The 26342-nt window shown below is 40.8% G+C and overlaps 1 protein-coding gene across 2 annotated transcripts in view; it reads right to left on the reverse strand.

Annotated features, from left to right (window-relative positions):
- LOC101160813 (protein shisa-6 homolog) overlaps positions 1-19655 on the reverse strand; it is a 64381-nt gene extending 44726 nt beyond the window's left edge. Inside the window, exons 1-5 of one of the 2 annotated variants that reach the window (XM_023957280.1) lie at positions 19536-19655; positions 18561-19290; positions 13804-13961; positions 8274-8369; positions 7837-7905 (exon numbers count right to left, since the gene is read on the reverse strand). In XM_023957280.1, coding sequence (XP_023813048.1) covers positions 7837-7905; positions 8274-8369; positions 13804-13961; positions 18561-19120 — 883 coding nt within the window. In that variant the 5' untranslated portion in view covers positions 19121-19290; positions 19536-19655. Of the gene's footprint in view, positions 1-7836; positions 7906-8273; positions 8370-13803; positions 13962-18560 lie in introns of both variants that reach the window. The other variant, XM_023957281.1, reaches the window with a different exon arrangement.
- Between the last annotated feature and the right edge of the window lie 6687 nt (positions 19656-26342).

Raw genomic sequence — 26342 nt, forward strand, 5'->3', positions numbered from 1 at the left:
ATTTCCTAAAAGCTCAAAGTCATTGTGATATTTAATGTGGCAAAAAAGTGGAAAACTTCCTCAGGTAAAGGACGAAACAAATTTATCGGTTTACTTGGTAAACACCGAATCCTTCCTCTGGTGAGAAATAAAGTGCAAATGGAATAAAATATTGGGCTATCAGATCTGATGACTGCCTCATACTTCAAGGCAGCTGACAAAAACATTTACAGGCAGACATGCGGGAACTTTAAAGCGCTGTATATCTTTCCAATTTGAGATAAAGAGTGTTTAAAGCGGAGCGATAGCAGGGGTTGACCTTCCTTCCGGTGAGCTCTTTGGAAGTGATTTCCGTGAACAAACATGCTCTACATAATTCATGAGCAGAGCCTCGATAAGACGAGGTAGAGAGAGGCTATCTGCGAATATATTTCAACACGCCGCCGTGGCTGCGTGATTAGAAGACTTGTGGGATTTGCAGTGTGTGAGTTTCGTGTAACCAGCCTAATCAGGTTCATTAGCCCACTGTTTAATGAGCAGCCCAGATAAGGAGACGAATCAGTTCATATTGTGCATTTGGCAGTGGCAGATCTGCACGCCGCGAGAGGACCGTACCCCTGCTGGTCTGAATCAAGCTCATTGAGAAAGAGGCGGAAATTGCCACTTTGGTAAATGCTGCCGTGACTCAAAATGACCTGATAAAGCCCAATCACGGCGTTAATGGTGCGTGAAAAACTGCTGTGACGCAGAGTTTGCAGAGATCCTTTGTAGAGCCGAAAGGTCACACGCAAAACCGACTCTTCCAGTCCAGAAATGTAAAATATCTAGTTTATAGGCCATATCCGTACCCAACGGTAATCAACGCTTGTGGCATCACAAACACGGTCGTGGCTAAATAGGGTTTTTGCTACGCACGATCAGAAAGATTAAAAAACTACACCCTAATGCAATTATATACCAACAAAGGAGGACTTTTCATGTTATTGACCAGTACAATGCTCCCTTGCTATTTCACGCTTCACCTTTTGCAGTCACACTGTTCCACGAATTGTTTAATGAAATTTTGCATTCTATTATACTTTTTGTCTTACAGTGCGTTGGGGTCTGCGTTGGCTTTAGACATTTGTCCTTCAGATCTCCTCCGTACCATGACTCCTGTGCAGAGGGCGTTCAGCTTTCCAATTCTACATAAATCTTTGATCGCGGTCAGATCTTTGTTTTCATTCTAAAATCCTGAACTTATTTTCCGTGAAAGTGTGAACTTTGAGAGTTTCAACAAGATAGAAAAGTGGGAAATTGTTTGAGAAAAGTATATACTGTATGTGTAGTGAGGAGTTTTACATCCTTAAAACATTGAATGTTGTCGTATAAAACAAAGATGACTACTTCCTGGATTTCAACCATCACCGGTTATATTTTAACTCCAGCGATAAACGAGGAAACACTGCATTTTTCAAGTATCTCCATTAAATTTAATTATTTTTCTTAACAACCACTTCACTTTATTTTTTATTTTTAAATGAATATTGAGTTTGGCACGTGCATTAACTGGTTGTGATTTATGTCCATAAAGCTGACAATAAAGTTAAGATGCTGCCATTTCCACAAAACTGAAAAAGTTCCCCCCCTTCATCTGGTTTGCTCTCAAACACGGCGCTCTCAGGAGCCGACCAGAGACTGAAGTGGACGGAACTGCTACGCTGTTAAAGCAGCTTCTCATTTCAGGAAGCTTTGACCAGGAAATACAAAGACCTAGAAGGAGCTGTTCTTCCAGAAGAAAATGCAGGGTTGAATGCTATATTGCTGAATGAAAATAAAACTTAAAGGGTGATAATTGGCACAAAAAAATAAAAATAAATAAAGAAATGATCAAAGTTGACCATAAATAAAGTGACAACAGCACAATCACAATAAAGATATGTTTGTGAAAAATGCCAGAGTCGGGAATCGAACCAGCGAGCTTCTGCACCAAGGATTCCACATATATTTCAATGGAGGCAAAAATCCTGGAATATCTTGAAAAGTTCAAGGATTTGAAGAAGCAAAAGTCATAGCAGAAAAAAAGCTAGTTGAATGGTTAAGTGCCAAACCAGAGAATAAAGAATGAAATAAAGAAATAAAGAGAAACAGAAAAACAATGGGTTGGATGCTTTATACCATTCAACCATTTGAAAAGAAAACAAAGTATACAGAAAACCCAAAAACAGTAGAGATTAAGAGGAGAAGAAACATCAAACTTAACTGTAAAAGTTGCTCAAAGCTCGACATAACCAATGTCACAAATAGATGCTCATAGAAGGGCTGCATCTTTGTGAACATCCACACTCATCTACAAAAGCTGCTACTTGATTTGCTTTACTTGCGCTCGTTGGTCCACTTCAAGTCCATCTGCGTTCATATTTAAGTGAAGTGGGCCAGAGTCCATTTACAGCAGAGAACCTCTTATGCAGGTGGATCCGGGTTTACATCTTTATTGCTCCCACATGAAATGGACTAAACCATCATTATCAATGCTCCCAGGAAGCGAACTTGACAAACTAGACCATCCAGAAAAAGCTACCGTAGACCCAGCAATGGCAATACAATCTATTTAATCTCTAAGCAATTAGGAATTTGTACCTGGACATTTGCTGAGCTTAGTCAACACACCTTAGTTGAGAACTGATCTTAAGTGAAATGACCCCACTCCTCTGGTTATGTTACCATAGTAACCCCACATGTGATTCAGGTCAATATAACTAACCCTAAAAGCCTCTGACCATCATAGAGGACAGACATTCAAAGTCGAAACACTTTTTCTAAAATTTGATTACGTTTTCTGAACGAGCATTTCACAGTTGGAGTTTCAACAGCTAGAAACAGTTGCCAAAGAAAACTAGAAATTGTACTTAAAAATGACATGTACAACAGTCCAAAACATGAGAAAAGGCATGTGGTTGCTATGAACCGGTTGCCTTCAAAAACCCAGAACACTTTCAATCAAAATGTACATAATTTCCTAAACTTTTAGAACATTTCTCCAATTCAATCTTGTCAAGTCATTAGTCATGATTAAAAACTAATCTTCATTTTATCACTTTAAACAACTACTGGAAGTATATGCGCTTCCTTAAGGCCACATGACAGTTGGTACATTTTGTGCATATGAACGGATGAACATTGGTCATACGTGAACAAACATGGAAAAAGTGACAACAGTTATGCTTCTTTATGTGAGATTTTCATAGACGTATCACGAATAAACCACGTTAAAACCACGGAAGAAGTACGAACAAACCACGTAAAGAACACTTAAACCAACGTACAACATGAACAGTGCATGATTACTGCACTGTTTATATGCAATTCATTAGCAAATTGTGTGTCAATTACGTAATTTGAACGTGATATGTGCGCCTTATACGCAATGTAAAAGTTATACATTGGTGGTTCAAGCATGAAAAGTCTGTTAGACATACATGGAACGGTCGTGGAAAGACACAAATTTGTTTATGCATCTCGCAAAAATCACGCACAATTGTGTAAGATTCACGTAATAATTGCGTATAAACTACGTACAGTGGGCATTAACTGAGTAATTTTCAACCGACCAAAAATATTGAACAGCTCAAAACTGAATTTACGTAAAAGATGCGTCAGCCGAAACCCACACCGGACATCTGCGCACATCGACGAATGACAAATGCAAGAAACACTTGAAATGAAATGTCATGAAATTTCATTTGTGGAAAATGTGCAAAATGGTGAATGGGTGACACAGCCAAATGTAACAACACGGTAGAAATATAAGTATTTCAACCAGTGATGAGCAAGGAATTAAGATTTTTAAAAAACAACCAAGTGTCCACCTCTGGCTAGAACTGAATGGGACCCCATAAATGCATGCTTCCCTTTCATTATTTCTAGGGGAATTTGCCGTCTTATACCCACAACTTTACTTCAAAGCCCTGCAGATCTGCACCATCCATCACTTTCCCATTTTTTTTAATTCAAATATTGCAAGAGCAATGAGCATTTGAAAGCAAAAACATCTGTTCTAACTCTACACTGCCGGTTTATCAGATCCCTGCCCAACAACACATTCCTGTTGGACTCTCATCCGTTCTACTGCTTTCCTTTGCAGACAGAAGCCAGAGGAACATTTGGTTTTCTGTGATCACAGGGCGTCCGCATTCATCCCAGCGAGGGCTGCAATGAGCCTCCAGCCTCTCGCAGAGCAACAGAATGAAAAGTTGGCTGCTGTGTGACAGAAAGCTGCAGGAGGGGAGCTCCCTCCGCTGTTTTCCTCTGTTGGGTGTCTTGTCTTTTGCTCAACATGCCGACTCTCTGAAGATTTAAAGCCGCAGTCTCAATCTCAAAATCTTCTCTGCTGTTTTATTTGGTGTACTGTGTTTGTAGGTGAGCTGCTGTAGCCACAAAAGGTTTGTCCGATTGTTCTTCTATCCATCTTTGCTGCTCAGCTGATGACACGTTTTGTACCAAACTGCAGTTCTCAAACATCTAGATTCTTCTCACTCTGAATCTTACTGATGACATGTTATGCTGGATCAGAACCATGACCCGGAGTGCTGTGGTCAGTGCCACTTTGTAAAGTCACAGATCCATTTTTTCAATAAGTTTTTCCCCTCAATAAGAATGAAAGTTCTCGGGTTTCTCCTTCACATCTTGAAGGTCAAAATTTTTCCTTTAGTGATTTCCGACTCGAAATTCTGCGTTCAGTCAATAAATTCCTAAAATGATCATTTTGTCAACCTTGTGTGCATTCCTCTTCAAAACCTTAAAGATCCACATTTTTACATTTTTTGTACGACTTCAAAGCGAAAAGTTTGGATTTAGTATTTTCCTTTTGAGGAAATCCATTTCAAGCAGAAGTTTTATGATGATTTAAGTGCCGCAGAATCAGAGTCTGAACCGCTTTGCCCTTAAACTCAGCTGTGTTTGTAACACTCGGGTTTGCGTGGGAGCGTCTCTGTGAAGAGAACAGTCCACACAGCACAGATTTTATTGTACGTCAGTCCTAACACTCTAATAAAGATGTGAGTCTCCAAAAACTGAACATGGAGCTTCGCTTGGACCCACAGAGACGCTCCAGCAGCGCCTGTTTGTGCGGAGAAGCTGCCGTAAGACCGGCTGAGAACAGGATCTACATCGGCGGGGGGCAGAGTCCGTCCGGCTCACTGGTCCCGTCTGCGGGTCCATGTTCAGCTCATCGTCTTTGAAAGGTGACAGCTGCCTCAAAGCAGCTCCTCTGTTTCTGGAGGCGGTCATGCTCACCGCCTTAAATTACCCTCAAAGCTTAAACCTTAAATCTGTCATTTCTGCACAAAAAGCTGAAATAATTTAAGTCAACATTCAACTTTTTTTCACCCTAAAAAAAAACACAAATCCTTAAGGCGGAACGCTGGATCGTGATTTAGAAGCCCAAGTTTGGCTTTAGCAGAAAATGAGGTCCAGCTCATGGAAGACCCCCTCAACTGTCCCACAAAGACGAGGTACAACAAACCTGCCCCGTGCGCTCAGTTGTGTACAAACACTCCCCCATTTTTTAATCGCCTTTTGCATCCACTGATGCGCATCCTGCTTAATTACTTTTTCATGAATCCCTCCTGAAGGAATTGCTCCTCTCAAGGTGACCTCGTCTTACTGGGACACTCTGCGGCAGCACTCCCATCTTCCTGCGATCAAATCCCCCCAGGCCACAGTGTGTCCCTGCATGGGCCTGAGAGCGAGTGCAAATGGAAAGGTGTCAAAGTGAGCCAGAGAGGGATCACTTGTCCTGTTTGCCTCCATTAGGAAGTCTTTTTTTGGGTCTTTCTTCAAAGGTTCTCATTGGGCAGATGGTAACTTTAAACTCTGTTGATCAATAAAATCATGAGCATCATCTGCTCTCTGAGGCCAATGCTCAAAGTTTGAGTTCATTTGGTCCATCGTGTCACCTTCAGATTCGAGCGCATGCTTCTTTGTCTTGCAGCCTCTGCAGTTTGTGTTTGGAGCTGAAAAAGCAGCAGTAATGTTTGCTATCTGATTTAAGCTTCACACTGCTGTGAGCGCTCACGTGCAGATATCTATCAGGCTGATCTTCTTCAGCAATAGAAAAGCTGGAAGCAGCAATGAAAAGACGTCAGTTCCACTTTCACGCCCTCTACGCTCCAGGAGTCATGTGAGTTCCTGCCAGTCTGGCTTTACAGGGACAGGCTTGGCTAACTACAATTTGATGCACAATAACTGCCTGTTTACAAGTCATGGGACCATGGCAACCATTGACTTTTTTCATTATCTCAGAGGGAAAAATACATGTAGCAGTTTTTACGTCTCTACTTTGAACTAAAATTTCAATTTTTCCTTAGCAACAGATTTTTTTTTTCTTGTTAATGGAGAAATGAAAACTTTTTAAGGTCTGGAAATCATCTAAACTAAATGCACACACAGAATGTTTATCATTTTTCTATTACTTCCTAAAGTCTTTGTAGACTGTGTCAGAAAGCATAAAATGACATTTGAGCTGCATTTACATTACAGCTCCAGCATGGCTCAGTCTGGCTTTACTCAATTTTAAGGTGTTTCCACTAGGTGGCGTTCTGCACTCTTGGTCTGATTCTTATTATTACTTCCCCTGCACTCCAACTAAACCGAGTCACAGAGGATTTAAGAACACTGAGGGGGCGGGGCTGTCAGAAAAGAGCAAGAGACATCAGTCTGTGTTGGAGTTCAATGGCTCCGCCCACATTGAGACGGTACTCCAGTTTAACGGAAAGACGAACAAGGCTGAGAAAAAATGGCAACAAGTGGCAAAGGTTTATGGAAATGTGGCCATAGATAGCAAGCTTGGTCTCTTTTTTTTTGTGGTGTAAACTTTTTAAGCCCTTTAGTTCCCCAATTTATTGATTCCAGCAGATTCTGAAGGGGGAAAAAGCAGCCCTGCACTGATATGAAACGTAAACAAGCGGATTCTGTCCGCAGAAAAGTGACCATGGTGCAAAACTTTGCTAGCAGTTAAAAATTAACTACTAGCAGTTAATTTTTAACTGCTAGTAGTTAATTTTTAACTGCTAGCAAAGTAGTAGTAGTGTAGTGTTTGCGTAATGGTGCAAAGCTGCTTTTCTCTGAATCTGGATCAGCTGATCACAGCGGTCGAGTAAAACAGATTTATATGTCTGAGAGCGTTTCTTAGTCACCGCTGACATCTCAGGTGTTAAAGGTTTAACACATAGGTCAACGATCAAAGGCTCCTTCCTGAAACCAGTCTCCAGTGGTCATTTGAGGAACTGCAACGTTCTTCTGGTTGCTTTGACGTTTGGTAAATGGGAAACGAAGGCACAGAGAGCGATGCCTCACTTCCCTTTAAAGTGCGGTTCTCCTTGAGAAAGTCTCTTTACAAATATTTTATCCTAAAATCAGGAACGTGTGAGTTCCACAACTCTTTTTGGCTGTTGCCATGGCAACGTAATACAAGGAGTGGACACATGTTGTCATTAGGCCTGAACCATTTGAGGGGATGTTGCTACGTTCTGGTGGGGCAGATTTGGGGAGGATGAAGATCGCGATGCATCATCTTCCATTCCCTCAACAGAAGTTGTGTTAAACCCGTGAGTGTAGGTGGGTCAGGTCTGCAGTCACAGCCCCACTGAAAGCTCCTCAAAGTTATTCTCTGGTACCTAGACTCACAGCTTCAAACATGACCCCCCCCCCCAGCGTTCATGTCCAACACAGGCGTTCAAAGCTGCCGCCGCCGCCAGCACCGACGCTCGTGTACACTGTGATGGTACGCCAGTTCTGCTGGACTGATCCGTTTATGGGTGAACGGGTTTCCTTATCAGGTGAAAGCACAAAGCATGCTGGGATGTTTGGAGCACATACCATAGGACATGGGGAGGTCCAGGTCGCCCTGCCAGGACATCTGGCCAGACTCGTCTATGGAATGCTGCGCTGTTGAAACAACAACAGGTCACTTGTTTAGGAATTCTTCTGAATCCAACTTGACTTTAGATCCAGAGACAATGGCGGCAGAATCACGCCACGCTGCCTCCACGTTGGCCGCGCTCTAAGTGTTACTTTTGGCTCAGAGGTGTGGATTTTAGTTAAGAAATGTGTGACTGTGCAAGATGTCACTTCAAGCCGTTGCGTAACTTCCACTGAGCTGAAACAAAGTTTTTTGACTATATTTTATGACACATTATCATGCACAGACTTTTGGCACAAAGAGGATGAAGGAACGCTGTGCCAGTGAAAGCATCATCGTTTTGACCTTTGCTGAAGTTTAGAAAATTAAAAAAAACAACAGAACATCCGCTTACCTTTGAGGTGGCCACGTCCCAGAGTAACAAAGCCAGAGGAGATGAAGTTGTGCATGTCTTGGCCTCCGCTGCGCAGATTCTCTTTGCCGTAATGACCTGGTGGGACAAAAAAAATTTAAAAAAAAGTTTAAAGATCCACTCTGGGGAAAATTGTGTTTTTAACATGTTCTTGTGGCATTTTTCTAATGGAGGACATAGTATATGAAATAAAAAATAGGCTTTAAATTGTATTTCTGAGTGTTTCTTTATTCAGCAGACAAAAACAAAAGCTTGTAGGTGTGACGTAGAAATTACAACCGGCAGGCCACAAGCTCCCAGCTCCGCCCCTTTCTGATGCGTCCACTGTCAGACCAATGGATCCATGGACGTCTTTGTTTTCCCCGTCTGAGCTGGAATCTGGATCAGAACTGGACAGCTGCCGAAACTGCTCGCCGTTTTTGTTGCACTGCTAATGTTAGGTTGAGGGCGTGAGGGGCTGTAAGCTAGCGAGAGAGCACATAAACAGATGGATGATGGGGAAGGGGGCGGGGCTTGCCCTGCAAGTGACAGTTGAGAATTTTTTTCAGAAAAATATAAGGTCATAATTCCAATTGCCCTAATGGGTGGAAACTGGCTTTCTGCGCCCCCCCCCATGACCCTCCATGGCCCCGGACAACCCAAAAACGGGTCAATCCCCCATACGAGTGGATGGGACGAACCAAATATAACCAAAATGCTTCCTTTGACATTTAAACATTCTTTTAATTTGCAACTTGATGATAAAGTTCCTGCTAAATACACCTTCTGCACATTTTTTTGGCGTCTTAGGTCTAGAATCAGTTGCAGGTTTGGTCTGAGGTCGTTAGGATGTTGACCTCTTCAATCGTTGGGTCAAAAATTCCCCTCCAGACACTTTCTATATGAAGTCATCATCAAGCTGTAACACAGAAGTCTAAATTCAAATTGATCAATCAAATTTATTTGTGCTTTCCTTAAGGCCCAAAAACCTGAGAAAAACACTACAAGGTAAATAAAGGTTGGTCATTTTGAATGCAAAATAAATCCTTTCAGTTTTGGTCCATAAACAACTTCAAATATAACAAACGCAAACAGATTTTTGTCCCTAGCATTGCATGTTTAAAAACCAGTTTTACATAAACATAGACATACCGAACAGCCAGGATAAAAGTTGAGAAAAGAGTTCAACTGGACTTCAAACGTCTTACTGACTTTTTTTCTTTTCTTTGCCAAACTTTGACTCGGGTGGACATCTGTCGAGAAGATTACGACTCATATCTGTGACATCATATTTGTTTTTGTGAAAAAAGAAAGGTTCCAATTTTCATGACTGCTGGCACAAACCAATACTTTTTCCAGCTTTTTGGACCGAGAATGTGGAAAAACGTGGACGTTTCCATGGCAACATGTTAAGATGAAAGGATTTGTTGACTAAAAAGTATTTTTTTTTTTTTTTTGGTCCAACCTGAGATGAACAGGCTTTTGGCAAATCATTTATAATTGTTTTCCATGGTGGTAGTAATAATAATAATATTAATAATTATTATTATAATGTTTAATCAGTTCGTCAGAATCCTCTGTAGACGTTTCAGGATGCGAGGGTGCGCCTGAACCTTCCTCTAACGGCTGCATGGCGGATGATGATGTCTACATTTGCCCCATCAGGTGTCCACTGATGATTCCCAACACCTGCATCCTGCAGGATGAGACCTGCTGAAATCACACAGCCGGAGCTGCTGACTGTGGATGAAAAAGCTGCTTTAATATCTGCTAAACCCAACGTTACATCATGGAAGAGAAAACGGCTTCAGCAAAGCCGAGGCCCCGTTTGAAGAGGAGGGTCATTTATCAAATCAATAATTTATTGTGGCTTAACGTAAGGAGATATTACCCCAAAGGCAACATCTTCAGGTCATGTGATCCTCTTTTTTTTAAATAAATAAATAGACTTTCTGATAAGCAAGAAGCTGAAATCCGATTCAAAAAAGGTTCTAAGCTAATTTGTAACATTAACTAAAGACAATATTATAGTCAAGATTCATGTTACATGCTGAAATGTTTTGCTACATGGCATAAAGGAAAACACTAATATGAAAGCAACTCCATGAATGAACGTTTTATAAAGTTAAAAGTAGAAAATTGATGGTCAGTGCCTAAAAAGTTGTGCAGATTATCTTTATGCTAAAGAAATGTAGGAATAAATGAAACTAAATAAAAAGAAAATCCTTCATTATCCAAAAACGTATTTGAAAAGAGGTTGGAAAGCATAAATGATTGCAAATGTGCAACATTTGTTAGTAAAAATTAAAAAATATCAACATAAACACAAAAAAAATATAGAATCAATTATGTAACATTTTAATTTGGATTAATATTTTAACATAGAAAATGAAGCAATAAATTATGTCTAATGCAGTATATATATATAAACACAAAAATTGAGAGTTTGTTTTAGTATTATTATTTTAAAAACCATAAGTTTGAATTTAGACAGTTTGATTTATAACTTTCAACCTTTAACCTCTTTTTTATAAACTGAAAATGTATAGGGACTATAATCCATTATTTCCATTCATCAGTTTAGAAAAGGAATCAAGAATTCTCTTTCACACAGTTTTCCAATGTGAAACCACATTTTCTGTCAGTTGCTGAACATTTCTGTTCTGTTTTAATGAGGGCTCAGTCTGGAATGTTTTGATCTCCTAATCTGGACCTGGATCTGTGACAAACAAATTACATCTTCGGGAGCTAAAAACATGCTTCATAGGTTCACTGGTCAACCTGCGAGGGTGTGTGATTGTGGCCCTGCTGGCGACCTGTCCAGGGTGTCCCCTGCCTTCGCCCACAGGTGGCGGGGATAGGCTCCGGCAGCCCCGTGACCCCGAAGGGGAAAAACGGATTAGAAGATGAATGAATGAATGAATGAATGAATGAATGAATGAATGAATGAATGAATGAATGAATGAATGTCCAACGCCCTGCGATAAGTGGGATTACTCTGCCTCCACATGCATCACAGGTTGCCGTCACTCTGGACATTTCTTCACTCTGCATTTGCTCAGATAATTAATTTCCGACAGGAAAAGGCCTTCCTCCATCAGCATCTTTGTAGAATTCAAGGAAACAAATGAAGCATTTGCCATAAAATTCACTTTGAGGTCTGCAAAACTACGGCAACCAAAAAGTCCAAATCATCAGCTGTGGAGACCCAGAAAAACAGCATCTGCTGATTTCTGATCATAAAGTTATTCAAAGATGAGACATAATTGTTTTTATGAAGTTCAGGATGTCTGCAACCTTATGGCAATCTTTAATTTTTGCATAATTTAAAAAATGGTACATCCCATCACGTAATTACGTGGTTTCCTGTATTTACTAGCAGGTGTCAGTGCAGCAAACGTACAGAAAGTGACAGATAGTTTTACCTTAACGTGCACATCAACGGGTCGGCTTGTTAGAACCGTTTCTGAAGCTACTTTGAATGAAATGTTTGCATGGAGAACGCAGATCGTTTCCTCATCAAACTCCATCACAGCAGGAAGTGTCATGGGCTGTACCATCTGGAGACAAATTCAGGAGTGTGACTCAAGTTTAGAGGGTTTGTGATGGGAAAGCTGCCTTTTAAGGTCGAAAAACTTTAGAGTGTTAGTGTTTGGGGGCTTCTCGATGTTGTTAGAGTTATTAATCACTGTATACATTTTTATCCCTTAGGAGCGTTGAGATACGACAGCAACAAATTGTTTTAATTTTTGCTAAAAAACGCTGCTTTTTTTCCTTAAAAAACATCTGCATGTTGGGGCAAAAATGATCTGTTAGAATGTTTTAAGGCTCCTCCTTTACGGCATGAATTCTCCACACCTCAGTGGATCCGTCATAACCAGCCGAGCGGCAGAGTCAGTCCTTTAATCAACGACTAAATTAAAAGTTTTACAGCATTTTTAATTGGAAAAAGCTTCTGTCATAAAAAAAACTGCTTCAAACTGTAATAAATGACTATTTTATGGAAAACTGTGTAAGGGAGTTGTTTTAGTCGAGTTCTGCTGTAGGAAATGAATAATTAATGCAGAAAAGCAAATATGAGCAGACTGTGAATTAGGCTTTACACAATAAAGAGGATTTTTTTTAACTGTTTTGGTGCAGTGTAAACAAAGAGGGTCGTTTATTGGCCTCTTGGTGGTGGAATTTTGTTCTTTAAAGACCTGCTTGCCCTGAAAATGGTGTTTTTAACATGTTTTTGTGGCATTTTTCCAATGATGGAGGACATGTATGAAAAAGATTAACCTCAAAATTGCATTTCTGAGAATTTCTGTTTTTAAATCGTTGTAAATTAGGAGCAGACTAAAAAACGTTGTTGGAGAAAAAGATCACATTTATGCTGGGCGGGGCCACAAGCTCCCTGTTCTGCTCCATTCTGATGCATTTACTGTCAGACAAATAGATCCATGAACGTCTTTGTTTGCCTGGTCTGAGCTGGAATCTGGATCAGAACTGGACGGATGGATAGATCTGGTATCGCTCGCCATTTTTGTTGCACCAGTAATGTTAGCTAGGGGGTGTGAGCGACTGTAAGCTAGCAGGGGAGCATGTAAACAAAAGGATAATGGGAAGTGAGGGCAGGCTTACTCAGCGCCAACAGACCCAGGCACAACTCAGAGGTGAATTTCTGATGAACTGCTGCCGCTCTGCAGAAACTATGTCCTAGAAAGCGACAGGGTTTGTTTGATTTTGACTAAAAACAGCATCATTATGATTAAAAGACCACTGGGAACAGTTTGAAAATAGATCAAAGAATGATCAGAGTGGAACTTTAACAACAAATCAAGTGTAAAACTGGACGTATTTTACTTATTTGGAGAAGATGCATGTCAAAAAGTGTCTCTCTTTGTCAGGAAGGAAAGTTCTTCTCTTCCAGTCCTGCTGCTTCAGTTTTCTGCGTCAAAGACATCAGGTGGAGGATTTGTCTTTTAACATCAGAAACTGTTTAAATAAGGCGCTCTGAACAGTCCTGAATATCAGATAAGAGGTCATTGAAGATAGCCCGGATTAGAAGCAACACAAAGCGTGATCTATTTTAGAGTCGTGGCACAAACTTAAAGGCAGAAAGAAGTAGGTTCTTCTAATGGCTCTGCAGCTTCAAACAAACAAAGCGGCGATAAAATGATTAGAAATTCACAGGAAGGAGGAAAATGAGCCTCTTTTTTTTCCATTACAGCCTGCATCCACATGTCGGATGAAGATGCTGATGGCGAGAATGGTGACATGAGAATAAAACGGCTGAATCTGGGACACCATACTAGGGCACTTAGCAAGCCAGCTGCTCCCTGGAGTCGGGATCCGGGGTCCAGCGGGGTAAAAGTAGGAAGAGCGGCGCTTCACGCCAGTACTCTGGAAGGATCCCCGTGTCGACTGCACATGACAGTTACTGCCATCTCATTTTTGAGTCAATAGTGAGTGCGCATATCAAAGTTTGCGATTATCTGTATTAAGATTAATGGAACATAAAAAAAAAACCCCGTGCAGCAGCCCCACCCACCGTGGTTTGATGCCATGGTGTGAACGGGCGTGTAGTGGTTCTTGGAGGTCCTGACCGGTGTCTCGTCTTTGGGGGACCCACCCATCTCCGCCATGTCTTCTTGTTCGTACTGATTTATGGAAACTGGACCTTGTTGCCTCAGAATATCTGCCAAAGCTCTGAAAGAAAATAAGAAACACAAAAAAAAAAGACCTTAAAAACCTCCACTAAATGCACGATTCCTCTGTTCTGGATCCTTCCAGAAGATACGTTTTCTTGAAGGAAATGAAAGAGGAATTAAGTGTGTCAATGTCAGCCTAACACAAGTGCACAGTCCACTTTTCCATAACTCTGTGACTTTGGGAAATGTGTATTAATAGTATTTCCCTTCCAGGACAGGCACATTTTAGTTTCTTTTTCGCAGACAGAGATGACCTGATTTTGCATTGTCCCAGTTGCCTCGTCGTGTGCAGCAGGAGTCTTATTTTGCAGACCAACAGAAAAGCATCAAGAAGCATCAAACTCCAGATTCACTGACATGGAAACTGCACAGGTGTTTTCCAGAAGAAAAACAGAAATATTTCTGGGATCGTCTGCATAGAACACAATAAAAACTTTTACCTTAAAGATGTTACATTTTGTACGGTTAAAATAATTTAAAATGTGTGGAAATAAACAAAACAAAAGAATTATCCTAAAGGAAGTTTGGGTCAAATTTTGTATTAAAAATCAATTTAGGCAGTAGGTTAAGCGATTAATAGGAGTTGAAGGTAAATCAAAAGCACTTTAAAAAAATATTTAAGGCTTTGCCAAAACATTTTCACATTTTAAAACCCATCAGTTATGACAAATAAAGTTTAAATTGAGTTAAAAAAAAATTTTTTTTACCATAGTGGAAAAGGGCCATTGATCATCATAAACTACTGACTTAAATAATTTCCCAATCCAATTGTTTTCATCAGAGATTTCATAATTATTATATTCCACAACAGCAAAAGGTTTTAAAATTATATTTATGACCCAATTAACCCAGTTAAATGTTAGACAAAACGTTTAAAAGTGCTGTTAAATTCAGGAATTTGAAATGAGCTAAAATAGCATGCTAATGCTATCGTAACATGCTAAAGCTAACTTGTATCCTTTTGGACAGAAAGGTTTGTTATAAAAATTATATGTTTATTTTTTTTAATGATCTTTTCTTAAATTAATTTTGTTATTATTATATCTTATTGTTGGTTAGAAAAACGAAACTGGAACTAAGACATTTTTAATATTTTACCTTTTACACGTGAACACATGATTTCCGGTTTAGCCAGGAAATCCAACCCCTGCAAAATAAAAGTTTCAGACTTTGCTCGTAAATTGGCTTCGCCATGAAAACGTCCATATTTGGCTGCAGTGATGTAAACATGTTTTGTAAAAACTAAAGAACAAAACAGTGATTTAAAAATAAAAGATTTGTGTCACATCAAGTGTTCATAAAAACTTAAGGATTTAGCTTTATGAAATGGTGTTGCTAATGCAAGTGTAGCAACTCAATTTCTACAGTTTACCAAATCCTTGAGACTATCAATAAAATTTAAGACTCCTCTCCTTTGCAAGGGGTTTTATAATTCTGTGGAGTTTTTACATTTGCAGCATAACCGTACCTTTAAAATAAAGCAACAAATTCCTTGGTTTTATAAAAGATTTACTAACTTAGAACCAATCAAACTTGACTTTAATTGGTATCATAAGAGCTTTTCTCTAGGATCTCCGGCACGATTCCATCAAATCACAGCAATTTCCACTTGTCAGGATCATTTTTGAGCTGCAATCAGACAACAAAAGCTCACGTCTCATCGCTCAGCGGGCACAAGCTGCATCTCAGTTTGCAGACGTGATCAATACCACCTGCTTAAATGACAGGCTTCGGCTCTCACTCACATTTCTGGTGTTTGCTGAAGGTCACGCAACAAACTGAAAAGGTCTGCGAGCGGCTCAGTATTCCGCTCATGCGTCAGTCATGAAAGTGGGAGTCAAGAATTGCTTTTTTGTATTCTGGAATAATAAGAGTCTATCAGTGAAATGATGGGACGGACACTCTGAACACTTGAACCCTGAGTGAGCTCATCAAGCCTCAGGGTGGAGTCCAGACAGGAGAGCGTCAGCCCACATGTGAAATGAGACACTCAAAATTGGTTTGTTGGTCAATCCTGAAGATTTTAAAGCTGAGAAATTCCCTTCATGACGGAAAAACACTCAGATTTTCTTATGCAAGCAGATACAAGCCTCGACTGAAACTCACGCCAACCCCTTCTGCCCTAAAGAGACGCAGAATAAAAGGAGGTGACTCAAATCATTCCTGAAAAATGGCACCGACCGCATGACTAATCTGCTTCTCTGCTCTGATAAGTGGCAGGAGCCTTCGGTTTCAATATGACTAAACCTCGATTATGAATTCATAACTATTAAACCGACAAAACGTCAACAACTGCCTTGGAGGAAATGTTTTTGTCACATTCAGTCAAGTGTTTGGTTCAACTATGCAACATTTTTCATGGGTGGGATTGATTAAAATGTGTAGAAATATTAGGCACAACTCGACTTAAAGGAAGATTTTAAAAATTTCCTTAAAGCAACCGCTGGTTACTCTTGCCCCGCCCACACCATTATCAACTGAACAGGGAGGGTTATGACCCAGTAACTGTCAACGGTTTCCTGTGGTAACTAAACAGAAGGGCGGTGTGTTGTAAAGGGCAGTGCACCCTGAAAGAATAACAGTGTGACAGCAGCAAACATTTTCAGCTAAAAACTATATTAAGGTAACAAAATGATCAAATCTAAATTAAAATTCCAAAAAATTGAGTTTGAAAAACAGTAAGTCTGTTTTGGATGAACCACCAGAGTTTGACTCAAGGTGGCGCACTCTTAAGAAACTCCAAAGTCAGAGCGATACTTTTTTCTTAACTAAAAAACAAACTCCTTTTTTTCCTAATTTGCAACAAAAACACAATTTTGGAGAAAAACAAGACATTTGCATTGATGGTTGTGGGTTTTATTTCAAATTTGGCGGTTTTTGGATGAATATGTTCATTTCTTTGGGTTACGCACTAAATAAAAGGTTTTCAGAGATGCTCATCCACCAGCTGCTCGTGGTCCACTCCCCTTTCACTATTGATCAACTGGATCAGATAATTCCAGGTTTTGACTGACTAAACACACCTGATCCTGGTAATTGTCAGGAGTCTTCTTTCATAGAGGACATAACACGTCACCCTTTTCCCATGATGCACTTCTGCATCATTCCTTACGGTTTGGTGAAAACCCAGAGGACATCAACCGTTGGTTTTACAGTAAACCTCATTTTAACTGAGTGGTAATGAGCAGCTTATCGTAAATTCTACATTAGGGCCCCCATTGTGATGAATGGGCGAATGGGATCCCAAGGAGTCATGGAGATGAGGTTTTGTTGTAAAGGCAACCTTGAGCTATTGTCTCAGTTTTTTGGTTCTGGTTTGGACCTTCACACAGTAGACGGAGAAGATTTGAGTAAGTAAGTAAGAGAAGAAGGAGGGATGATGAAGGACGGCTGGGATGGATGCTGCTGTTTCAGGTATGGATGACCAATGAGAAATATACTGAAAAACTGTGGAACCTAACATTTGTATCATCTTCATGGGTTTGAAGTGAAGACTCCAAACATCTGAATCAGAAATGGGATTCTCCAAAGACCATCTTAATTAATTTTTGGCTCCAAAAAAAAAGGTTGCAGGTGAAAATGTATGTTAATTTCTTTGATTCAGATTTTAAAAATAGACATTTACAATTTCATGTAATGATAATGAAGCAGAATAAAGATGTTTAGGAATGGGCTGCATCATTCCAGTTCAATGTATGGAAACACTTTGAATTGAGCAAAGTCATGTGACCATCCAGTGTTCTAGAAAGTTCTAAGAATGTTCCCTTTAGATTGTTTGGATGTGGAAAAACAGCAGTGGACTAAGCTTTAGGAAACTAAAATGTGAATGGATTTGACATTCATGCTTGTTCCCTCGTGTGTACATTTTTTATTTACATTTGATTATCTTTAGGGAATCTGGAAAACTTCACCTGTACGGGTCAGTATCCAGGGATTTCTCTCTAAGTCCCACTGGTTGAAGTTTTGGCCAAATATGTCCTGGATCGATCTTCAGTCATTGAATTAGATCGTTCAAAATGAACCAAAATCAACCATGAATAAATGAATACCATGAATTATGATATAAACTGAATCGTTGTTAAAACAAATCACTACACCCCCTAGTGTCAGTTTTTCTATCGGACATGGCAAATGATCTGTGTTGACGACTTTTGAATGTTTTCTGCTAAATCTTTTACAGTTGAATTGCAGTTTTTGCTTTGGGAAAGATGTATTTTAAAGTTTGGACCACTTTGTCATGCTCCAATAGATTGTGTGTATGTCTGGGTGTCAGAGTTTGAAAAAAAAAAACATTTAGAGAAATACGTTTCTCTAAATCTAGCCTGAAGATGACGCTCATTACGAAGTTCGCAGACAATCGTAACATTTTTTAACAATCCAATAAAACTTAAATTTCCAAAAGATGTTTGCTGTTGGAGGGTGAAGTTTTTCACAAATAAATATTTGCAATATTCATGGTAATGGTGACTAAAAAGTACCAGTGTTTGTTTGCAGAGAGTAAAAAAAAAACCTTAATGCGTGTGTCAGTTTGTTTAAAGGACTCCATGAGACATGAGGAGTTTCATGCTGGGGTCGCGCGCGCGCGCACAGCCCTCACCTGTGCACGTTCATCTCCTGAGGCGGCTTGGTGGCTTTGTCGTACGCAACTTTGACGGAAATCCCGATGGCGATGATGAGCGCGATGACGCCGCACATGATGTAGACGGTGGTGTTGGTCTGGTCCAGCTCCGGGTCGTAGGTGTCCCCGGTGGGCGCCGGGGAGGGCGGCTGCGTCTTGATCCATCCGGGGGTGTTGTAGTTGGTGCAGCTCTTCTGCTCCAGCCGCTTGCCGCGGTCCGCGCAGCAGAAGCGCAGGAAGCAGCTGCCGCAGCAGAAGCGGTGGTCCGTGTTGTTGCACGCGAACTCTTTGTCGTACTGGCCGCTCACGTCGTAGTAGCCCATGCAGGTGTCGTGCTGGCCGACCGGGGGGGCCTGCAGCTGGGTGATCCTCCCCGGGGCGGCCGCGGGGACTGCCGTGGTGCTGGCGTTGACCTGCTTCACCCCCTGGTTCCGCCTCGGCGGGCTCTTGCTCTTCTTGTTGTTGGTGGAGGAGGCGCTCAGGGCATTCAGCGGGTCTAAGTAGATCAGGAGAAGCAGGAGGTGCTTTATCCCCATCATTCGAGGACGGGCTTCAGGTGACTTACTATCCCGAAAATCCTCCACTTTTTATGGAGTGGAGCTTCTGGGGTTCCTGGTCCAAACAGGGCGGTCGGTGCCGGGTTCTGTCCCGCGGAGCATCTTCACGCACTGGAGTGCGCCGTGACTCCTGGAGGAGGTGCAGGTTTCCGCTGTGGACAGACAACAGACCTGCGGTCAGCTGTGCAGCAGCAACTTGGAACAGCTGGAGACCAGCGCGCGCACTTTCAGCACCAAGGACAGCGCGCGGCTCTACGCGCAAAAAGGAGCGGCTCTCCGGGAAACCTAACTTCAAACTTACGGGTTTGGCTTCGTTTCTGATAGGAGCCGCGCGCGCTCTACGGAGAAAAGGAAGAGGAGAAAGGGGAGAAGGAGGAGAAAGCGGAGCGGGACTTACGCACTGAAGAGTGGCCGGCGCGGAATCAAAGATCTTCTCTGGAAGACAAGAGGCAAGACCTCTCTCTCTCTCTTTCTCCCTCTCTCTCTCTCTCTCTCTCTCTCTCCTTCTCTCCAGTCATCCCTCCCTCCACCCACGTCACGGGCCCCCCATCACCATCCGAAGTCAAAGGAGCCGGGAGGGGTTTGTGTTGAGGGTCATTCCAGAATCTCAAGATAATTTTACGGCACTAAATAACCCACAAACAACATAACAAAGTTTCTGACTGAATGTACTTGTCGTGAGACCAAATCTACAAAAAAAGGAGAAAAGGATGCTCAGAAATAGTTTTAAAAATAGACATTTACAATTTCATGTAATGATAATGAAGCAGAATGAAGATGTTTAGAAATGGCATTTTAGTCGTGAGTACCGACTAAAATGCCATTTGTCCCTTGTCCCACCCCTTCCTGACGTGCAAATTCAATGTTTTTCATCAACTAATTGTTTCTTTGGAGTCTCTTCTGACTGTGAAAACATTGGTTTTGATAAACAAAATATTTCAAATAATAATTATTATCAATGTCCCAAAACACGCACCCAGCCCGTTTTTAGCATGGTAAAGTTCCATTAGTTGTCACGCACCCAGGTGTGTGAAATCTGTTCTCTACATTTGACTCCTCCCCTGGGGGAGCGGTGAGCTCCACACACCCCAAATCCCCCTAATCCAACCCCTTAATGCTGAGAGTCAATCAGGGGGGGCTTTGGGTCCCATTTTTAGAGTCTTTGGCATGACTCGACTGCGGATTTGAACTCACGGCCTTCCAGAATATAACAGAAGTGCATTTAACAGAGACTCACATGATCCGCCGGACTTGACACCATCCAACAGTTTTCCAGAGGAATGGGAAGAGCAAAGGGATCTCTTCTCTTCTATTTGTCATATTTTTAGAACACAGTTAGTCTCACTCTGTCCCATGGAACCCTGTCACCCCTGTAATAAGAAAAACACAGTCCACGATTCTTATTATTTAACTCATTTACATAAGTAAGCGTGACCTCTTGGTCATCAGTAACCGCTATCTTAACAACTAGCTACTCCTGAGAGAACATTAGAATGGATTTCCAACCTGCAAAACATGGTAACAGAGGTGCACCAGGTTTTGTAATCATCAGTAATAAAAACTGCACAGTTGGTGTGTAAGCTGAGCTAATCGAGCCTTTCAGTGTTTATTACCCATGATTGATGAATGTGTAGAAAATCTGAAAAGGGAAGGTTTGCGTTTCATGGAGTTTGAAGCCCACATGTCCTCCAGCTCTGGAATGACCCTTAAATATTGAGTAATTTGGTGACAAATGAATCCTCCTTTCATGTTTTTTTTGTGTGTGATCGTTTCAGAGGGTTGTCTGCTGCACATCAGTCACAGAAGCTGCTGCTGTTGGGTTCCGAATGACATCCGTGTGTCTGAGCTTCTCAGCAGCCTGGCCTCCTCACAGAGACTGGTGGAGCTCTCAGGCAGAAAGCTTGGCAGAGGTTTACGTCCGCACACCAGATGGATGAGCTTTGACACGCGGCTTAATGACAAATGAGTGAAGACAAGAACTTTCTCCAAAGAATGTGAAAGTCAATTTGAAGCTGCTTCCTGACGGTCGTGTTCGACCTGCCGGGCTGTCTTTGTGTGGTCAGTTTCACCATCTGCTGCGCCGGGTTTCACCACATTCAAGTCAATTAAAAGGCTAATTTCTCCCCAAAACGATTCATTATAATGTTGTAAAGTAAATGAGTTCTGGCAAAAACACAGACAGAAAAAGTTTATCAAAGATTTTTGGGTTCAGGCTGGGAACATGTCACCTCCAACGTGAAGGAGTTCAAGTATCTGAGAGCCTTAACCCTTGTGCTATCCTAGTTACTTTAACATTGGGAGTTGGGTCATCTAGACCCACTAGACAGTGCTCTGAACCTTTTTTCTTCAATGATTTGTGATCTTCACTGGTGTCCATGGATTACATGAAATCTATCCACCTTTATCCACCTTAGTCGTGGTAGGGAGAACACGTCAATGCAAGGGTAGGGTCATAGGATAGCACAAGGGTTTAGAGAAGTAGAGGTTTGAGTCCTTGAACCAGTGGTGCTGAAGTAACCGTCTGTGTTTGACTTAAAGTCCCACTCTGATCATCTTTTTCTCTATTTTCAAAGCGTTCCCAGTGGTCTTTTCTTTATGATTATGCCGTTCTTAGCCAACATCCAAAAACCTGTGTCGCTTCCCAGGACACAGCTGCTTTCTCAAGCAGCCCTAAATGCTAGTTCAGATGGACAGGAATCCCAATAAATGTCACCTCCCCTTACTCATAGTTTGCCTTCACTCACCAGGCTCTAAGGAGGAAAGCAAAGATGGAGGCAGAACAAACGGCCAAAAAAGTTCCTGCAGCTGCTCATTGCTATTGCCTGAAATGAGTCAGAAGAAGAAAAGCAGCTAAAATGATTGGTGTGATATTTCCATAGAGAAGTTCCAGACTGTAAAGCTATAACATGATCAGAAAAGAATTTCCCTGGAGCACCGCCAGAACCAAAAGTCAACAGAAACTGTCAGCAGTTTGCAGGATTTTGTCTTGAATGACTCCTTCACATCCGCTGCAGTACATTTGAATGTTTCACACTGGTGACCAAGCCCATCATTTTAATTACTTGTTGATTAAAATCAAACTAGGAAGCCACGCTGGACTTTCATTCATTAAACATGTAGTTATTAACTCGTCTTAACCTGAGCTCAGCTATCCAACGCTTTCCGGCCTGCAGGTTTCCTGTCCTGCACAGAAGAACAGGAAGTGGACATTAATTGCACCCTCCCACGTGGATGGAACGATCCACCCCAGCAGGTTTCTGAAACAGCGTCCAACTCCACTGCGGCGTGCAGATGATGTGATGGAAAGACGAGAAAAAGGGCAAAGAGCTTTTGATGAATGTCTCTCCAGCGTGAAGGCTCTGCAAGACAACACTTGCAAATTGGTCCTCTGCTCCTCTGTCAGTCAGGATGGCACATCAGATGGCCTGCAGAGCACAAAAGGAAAAGCGATTGTCCATTAGAGTTAAACAGCTTCAAGTGCGCAGAGCTGGTGTCAGCGAAAATCACTGAGATATATCAGTAATGAGGTCGTGTTTCCATAAAAAAAACATCTACACTTTCCCCAAAAAGTTCAGAACGTTTTTTTTAAATCATCTTTGAGAGAAACACTTGTGAATGTTGAAACTGAAAGATTTCAGCATTTTCTGCAGATGGACGGTCATTTTCAAATGTTTCCAGCAGAGAAAATACAAAAAGCATTAACCTGAATAATCTTTAGTGATGTTTAATGTTAAAGTAAATCTAATCCTTGGCAGCTGAGTAACGCTGAGCACTGAGCAAAAAAATGCTAAACTGCTAAATGCTAAAATATGCAAATGAAAACATATATTCTAAATACCAAAGCTGGTAAAATGTACAACAGACAATTTAAAAGCTGGACTTTTAAAAGAAGTAAAGGATGCTATATGGTAAAATATGAAGAAATAAATAATTAAATATATGTTACAGCAAATAATAGCCTATTATAGTCACATGTTGTCATATTAAAAAAACCTAAAGTTTTTCCGTTGGCAAAAAATGCCAAAATGGTTAAAGTTCCATTTCCTGTCACACACCTAGGTGTGTGAAATTTCTTCTCTGCATTTGGCCCCTCCCCTGGGGGAGCGGTGAGCTGCAGACACAGCTGTGCTCGGGAACCATTTGGTGTTTTAACCCCCCCAATCCAACCCCTTAATGCTGAGTGTCAAGCAAGGAGGCACCGGGTCCCATTTCTAGAGTCTTTGGTATGACTCAGCGTGGATTTGAACTCACGACCTTTCAGTCACAGGGCGGACACTCTACCACAAGGACATCATATGGCAAAGAAAGTATCATATTTGTTGACCTAAAGAGAGAAAACAACACATTTCTTTGTCATTTCTTAAAAATATCAATGAGTTAAAGTATCTTATGCAGTAAGAAAATTCGTTATTTATTTATTTTGTTTATTGCCTGTGTATATAAGATGTATTTTAGAAAAAACATAATAAAAATAATGACTGCGTTTGTCTATTTTGATCTACATCCAGTTGAAGTGGGCGGGATCGATATTACTGTGCCACTACGTGCTTGATTTTGAAGGTTAACTGAAATCACAAAAACAAAATGCTGACTGAGGTTACTACACAGTTTTTGCTGGCATCTATGATGTCTAAAAGGTAAAAACTGTAAAAAAAAGAAAAAAAAACTAAAACTTTCTGCTGGAGACTCAAATGAAGTTAAATGATTCTCAGTATTGTTTAAGATGTTCCCTAATGGAAAAAATCCTTTGGTTATTTTCAAAAAAGATAAAATGAAAAAGGTTTAAACAGTGGAAATCCTTAAATGTCTAAAATGGACAGAAATAAATCCCCGATCAGATCAGAGTAGGAGTTAAATGTTCAAACTTCAGACCCCCACCCCCACGCCCCATCAACCCACCCGGTTATTGTCATAATGAATAGAATCAGGGATAATTGCCCCACATTTTCTTCCTTGTTTCCGCACGGTCTATATTTTTTCTGCTTTCATTCTGGATTTGGAGCATCTGAGAGTCGCTCTGCTTTCACTCAGTTCTGCTCGGTTCTGTTTTCTCTGTGGAGAAGCTGTGAAACCTCAAATGGATTCATGTACCTGCCGGGTTTTATTATTAACATAATAAGGAGAATGAGATCAAATCTACAAAATAAAAATGATTCCATTCCGATGAATGTCTGAAGGCCACACGGCCGCTATACGCACTATTTTCCACAGATTACATTTTGGTCTTTTGTAAAACATGAGCGATACACATAATTCAAACGTGTTTCTTGCGTTTGTCATTTATCGATGTTGGTCGAGGGTTTCCAACAACGGGTGTTTATGTCATTTCGGTTTTGAGCTGTTCAAAATGTATGGGTGGTTGAGATTTCTGCAGTTCATGCATGGGTCTACCTTGGGAAGGTGTCCGGCGTGTTGCACGGTAGGCTGCTGGTTAGGGCGGGAGCGGATGCGACTATGAATGTGCGAAGAAGTCCGAACAAACCAGCATAGAGCGCGCAAACCCTCGCACTAAGCAGAAATTACATCGCGTCAGCACCACGGTCAGCTCCCGCACTAGCAATGCTTGGTTTTAATTACAGTTTTTCTCAGTCGCTTTAGTACAATTCTCTGATCAGAATGAAATTCCCAAAACTATTTGTTCAATCTTCACATCATGATGTCACTTGTGCACATCATATAAGCAGTTTCTCACTTCTTTGAACAAGTTGCAATTGCTTTGGTACATCCATGCAAATGATTATGTACAATTTTCTGCTCTTTGCTACATTATCAATTGTTTATGTCATGTTGATCAAATGTATTATATAGTTCACTGTGCAATAGTCTTACTCCTCAAAACACCTAGTCATTAGTTCATTGTATAAGTCATTAACTGCAAAATGGTTGACCAAGTTGTCATAATGTCACAAACATGTTTCGCTGCATTGCAAGAGAGGATATTCACTGTGATGTGGATGAGAATTTGTGGCCTAACATACAGGAACGACAAGAGGTGTAGGAAGACCACACCAATTCCTACTGCACTGCCTGGACTGTTGGACAGAATATTGTCCTATCTTTTTTTTCCCTTTGTGTTACTGTTTGCAGTGGGTTTTTTCTATGTTGGTATGACATGGTCTGTCAACAAATTACAATATAAGTAAAAGTAACAGTAAAAGTGTAAATGTGAATCTTGTCCAGTCTCTTGCAATCAAACAAAAAAGGTGTAACTTACATTTTACAATAATTGTCATTCAAACTTTAGCCATAGTTTCCATCAGAACCTCCCTCTAAAGTACACAGTTATATTGACAACATGACTAAGTCATTTGACTGTCTTGTTCGTAGACAATGACACAAAGACTTGACATTCTGATGGCACTGACATGTTCAATGACATAAAGACTTCGTTCTGAGAGATGAACTAAAGATTTTGAGCAAGTTACAGGCTTTTGCAAGAAATCCATAGTGTTTTGCTGTTTGTACAAATTGTTTTGAGAAATGCACACACGTATTTGCAAACTTCAATTCTGATTTGAGGATTGTACTAAAGCGACTGAGAAAAAACTGTAAAGTCCCACCCCAACCATAGTTGTTTTGTTGTTCCCAGTGATCTTTTAATTAGTTTTTGGCCAAAATCAAAAAAAGGCTTTGTTGCTTTTTGGACAGTGTTTTTTTCTTGCATCTACACATTGTATCACAGTGTTGAGATACAACTTTTTTTGTCACCAATCTTGTTCGGTTTGCACTGGAACAATATCGTATGTCAGTGTAAAAGCTGTGCATATGACAAATAAAGGATTCTGATTCTGATTCTGATATTTTGTGCACAGTGGCAATAGCTCATCAAAAATATAATTCTGAAATATGTCAATATATTTAAAGCCTGTTAATAAACTTAACAAAACTGCCACCCTGAATCATCTCAGATTTATACCTCTGACAGAAATTACATTTTTTCTTTTTCTTTTGGGATCATCTTGAAGCGTTTGTGGTTCCATACTGGAAACTGCTAAAAAGAAAAAAAGCTGAACCGTTAACGGCTGGAAAGCTAAAATGATCACAAGATTACTTATGCAAATAAAAGAATGCATTTTATACATATTTTAAGGATGATTGTGCACACGTAGGAGTCACCTGTCACCAACTGGTATTCCCAGGTGGAGCAGGGCTTGATGAGCCGGTGAATTATTTACTGGATTTTATGTAAATAGGGGAAATATCT

The sequence above is a fragment of the Oryzias latipes genome, chromosome 8 (assembly GCF_002234675.1).
Source record: "Oryzias latipes chromosome 8, ASM223467v1".
Classification (NCBI taxonomy): domain Eukaryota; kingdom Metazoa; phylum Chordata; class Actinopteri; order Beloniformes; family Adrianichthyidae; genus Oryzias; species Oryzias latipes.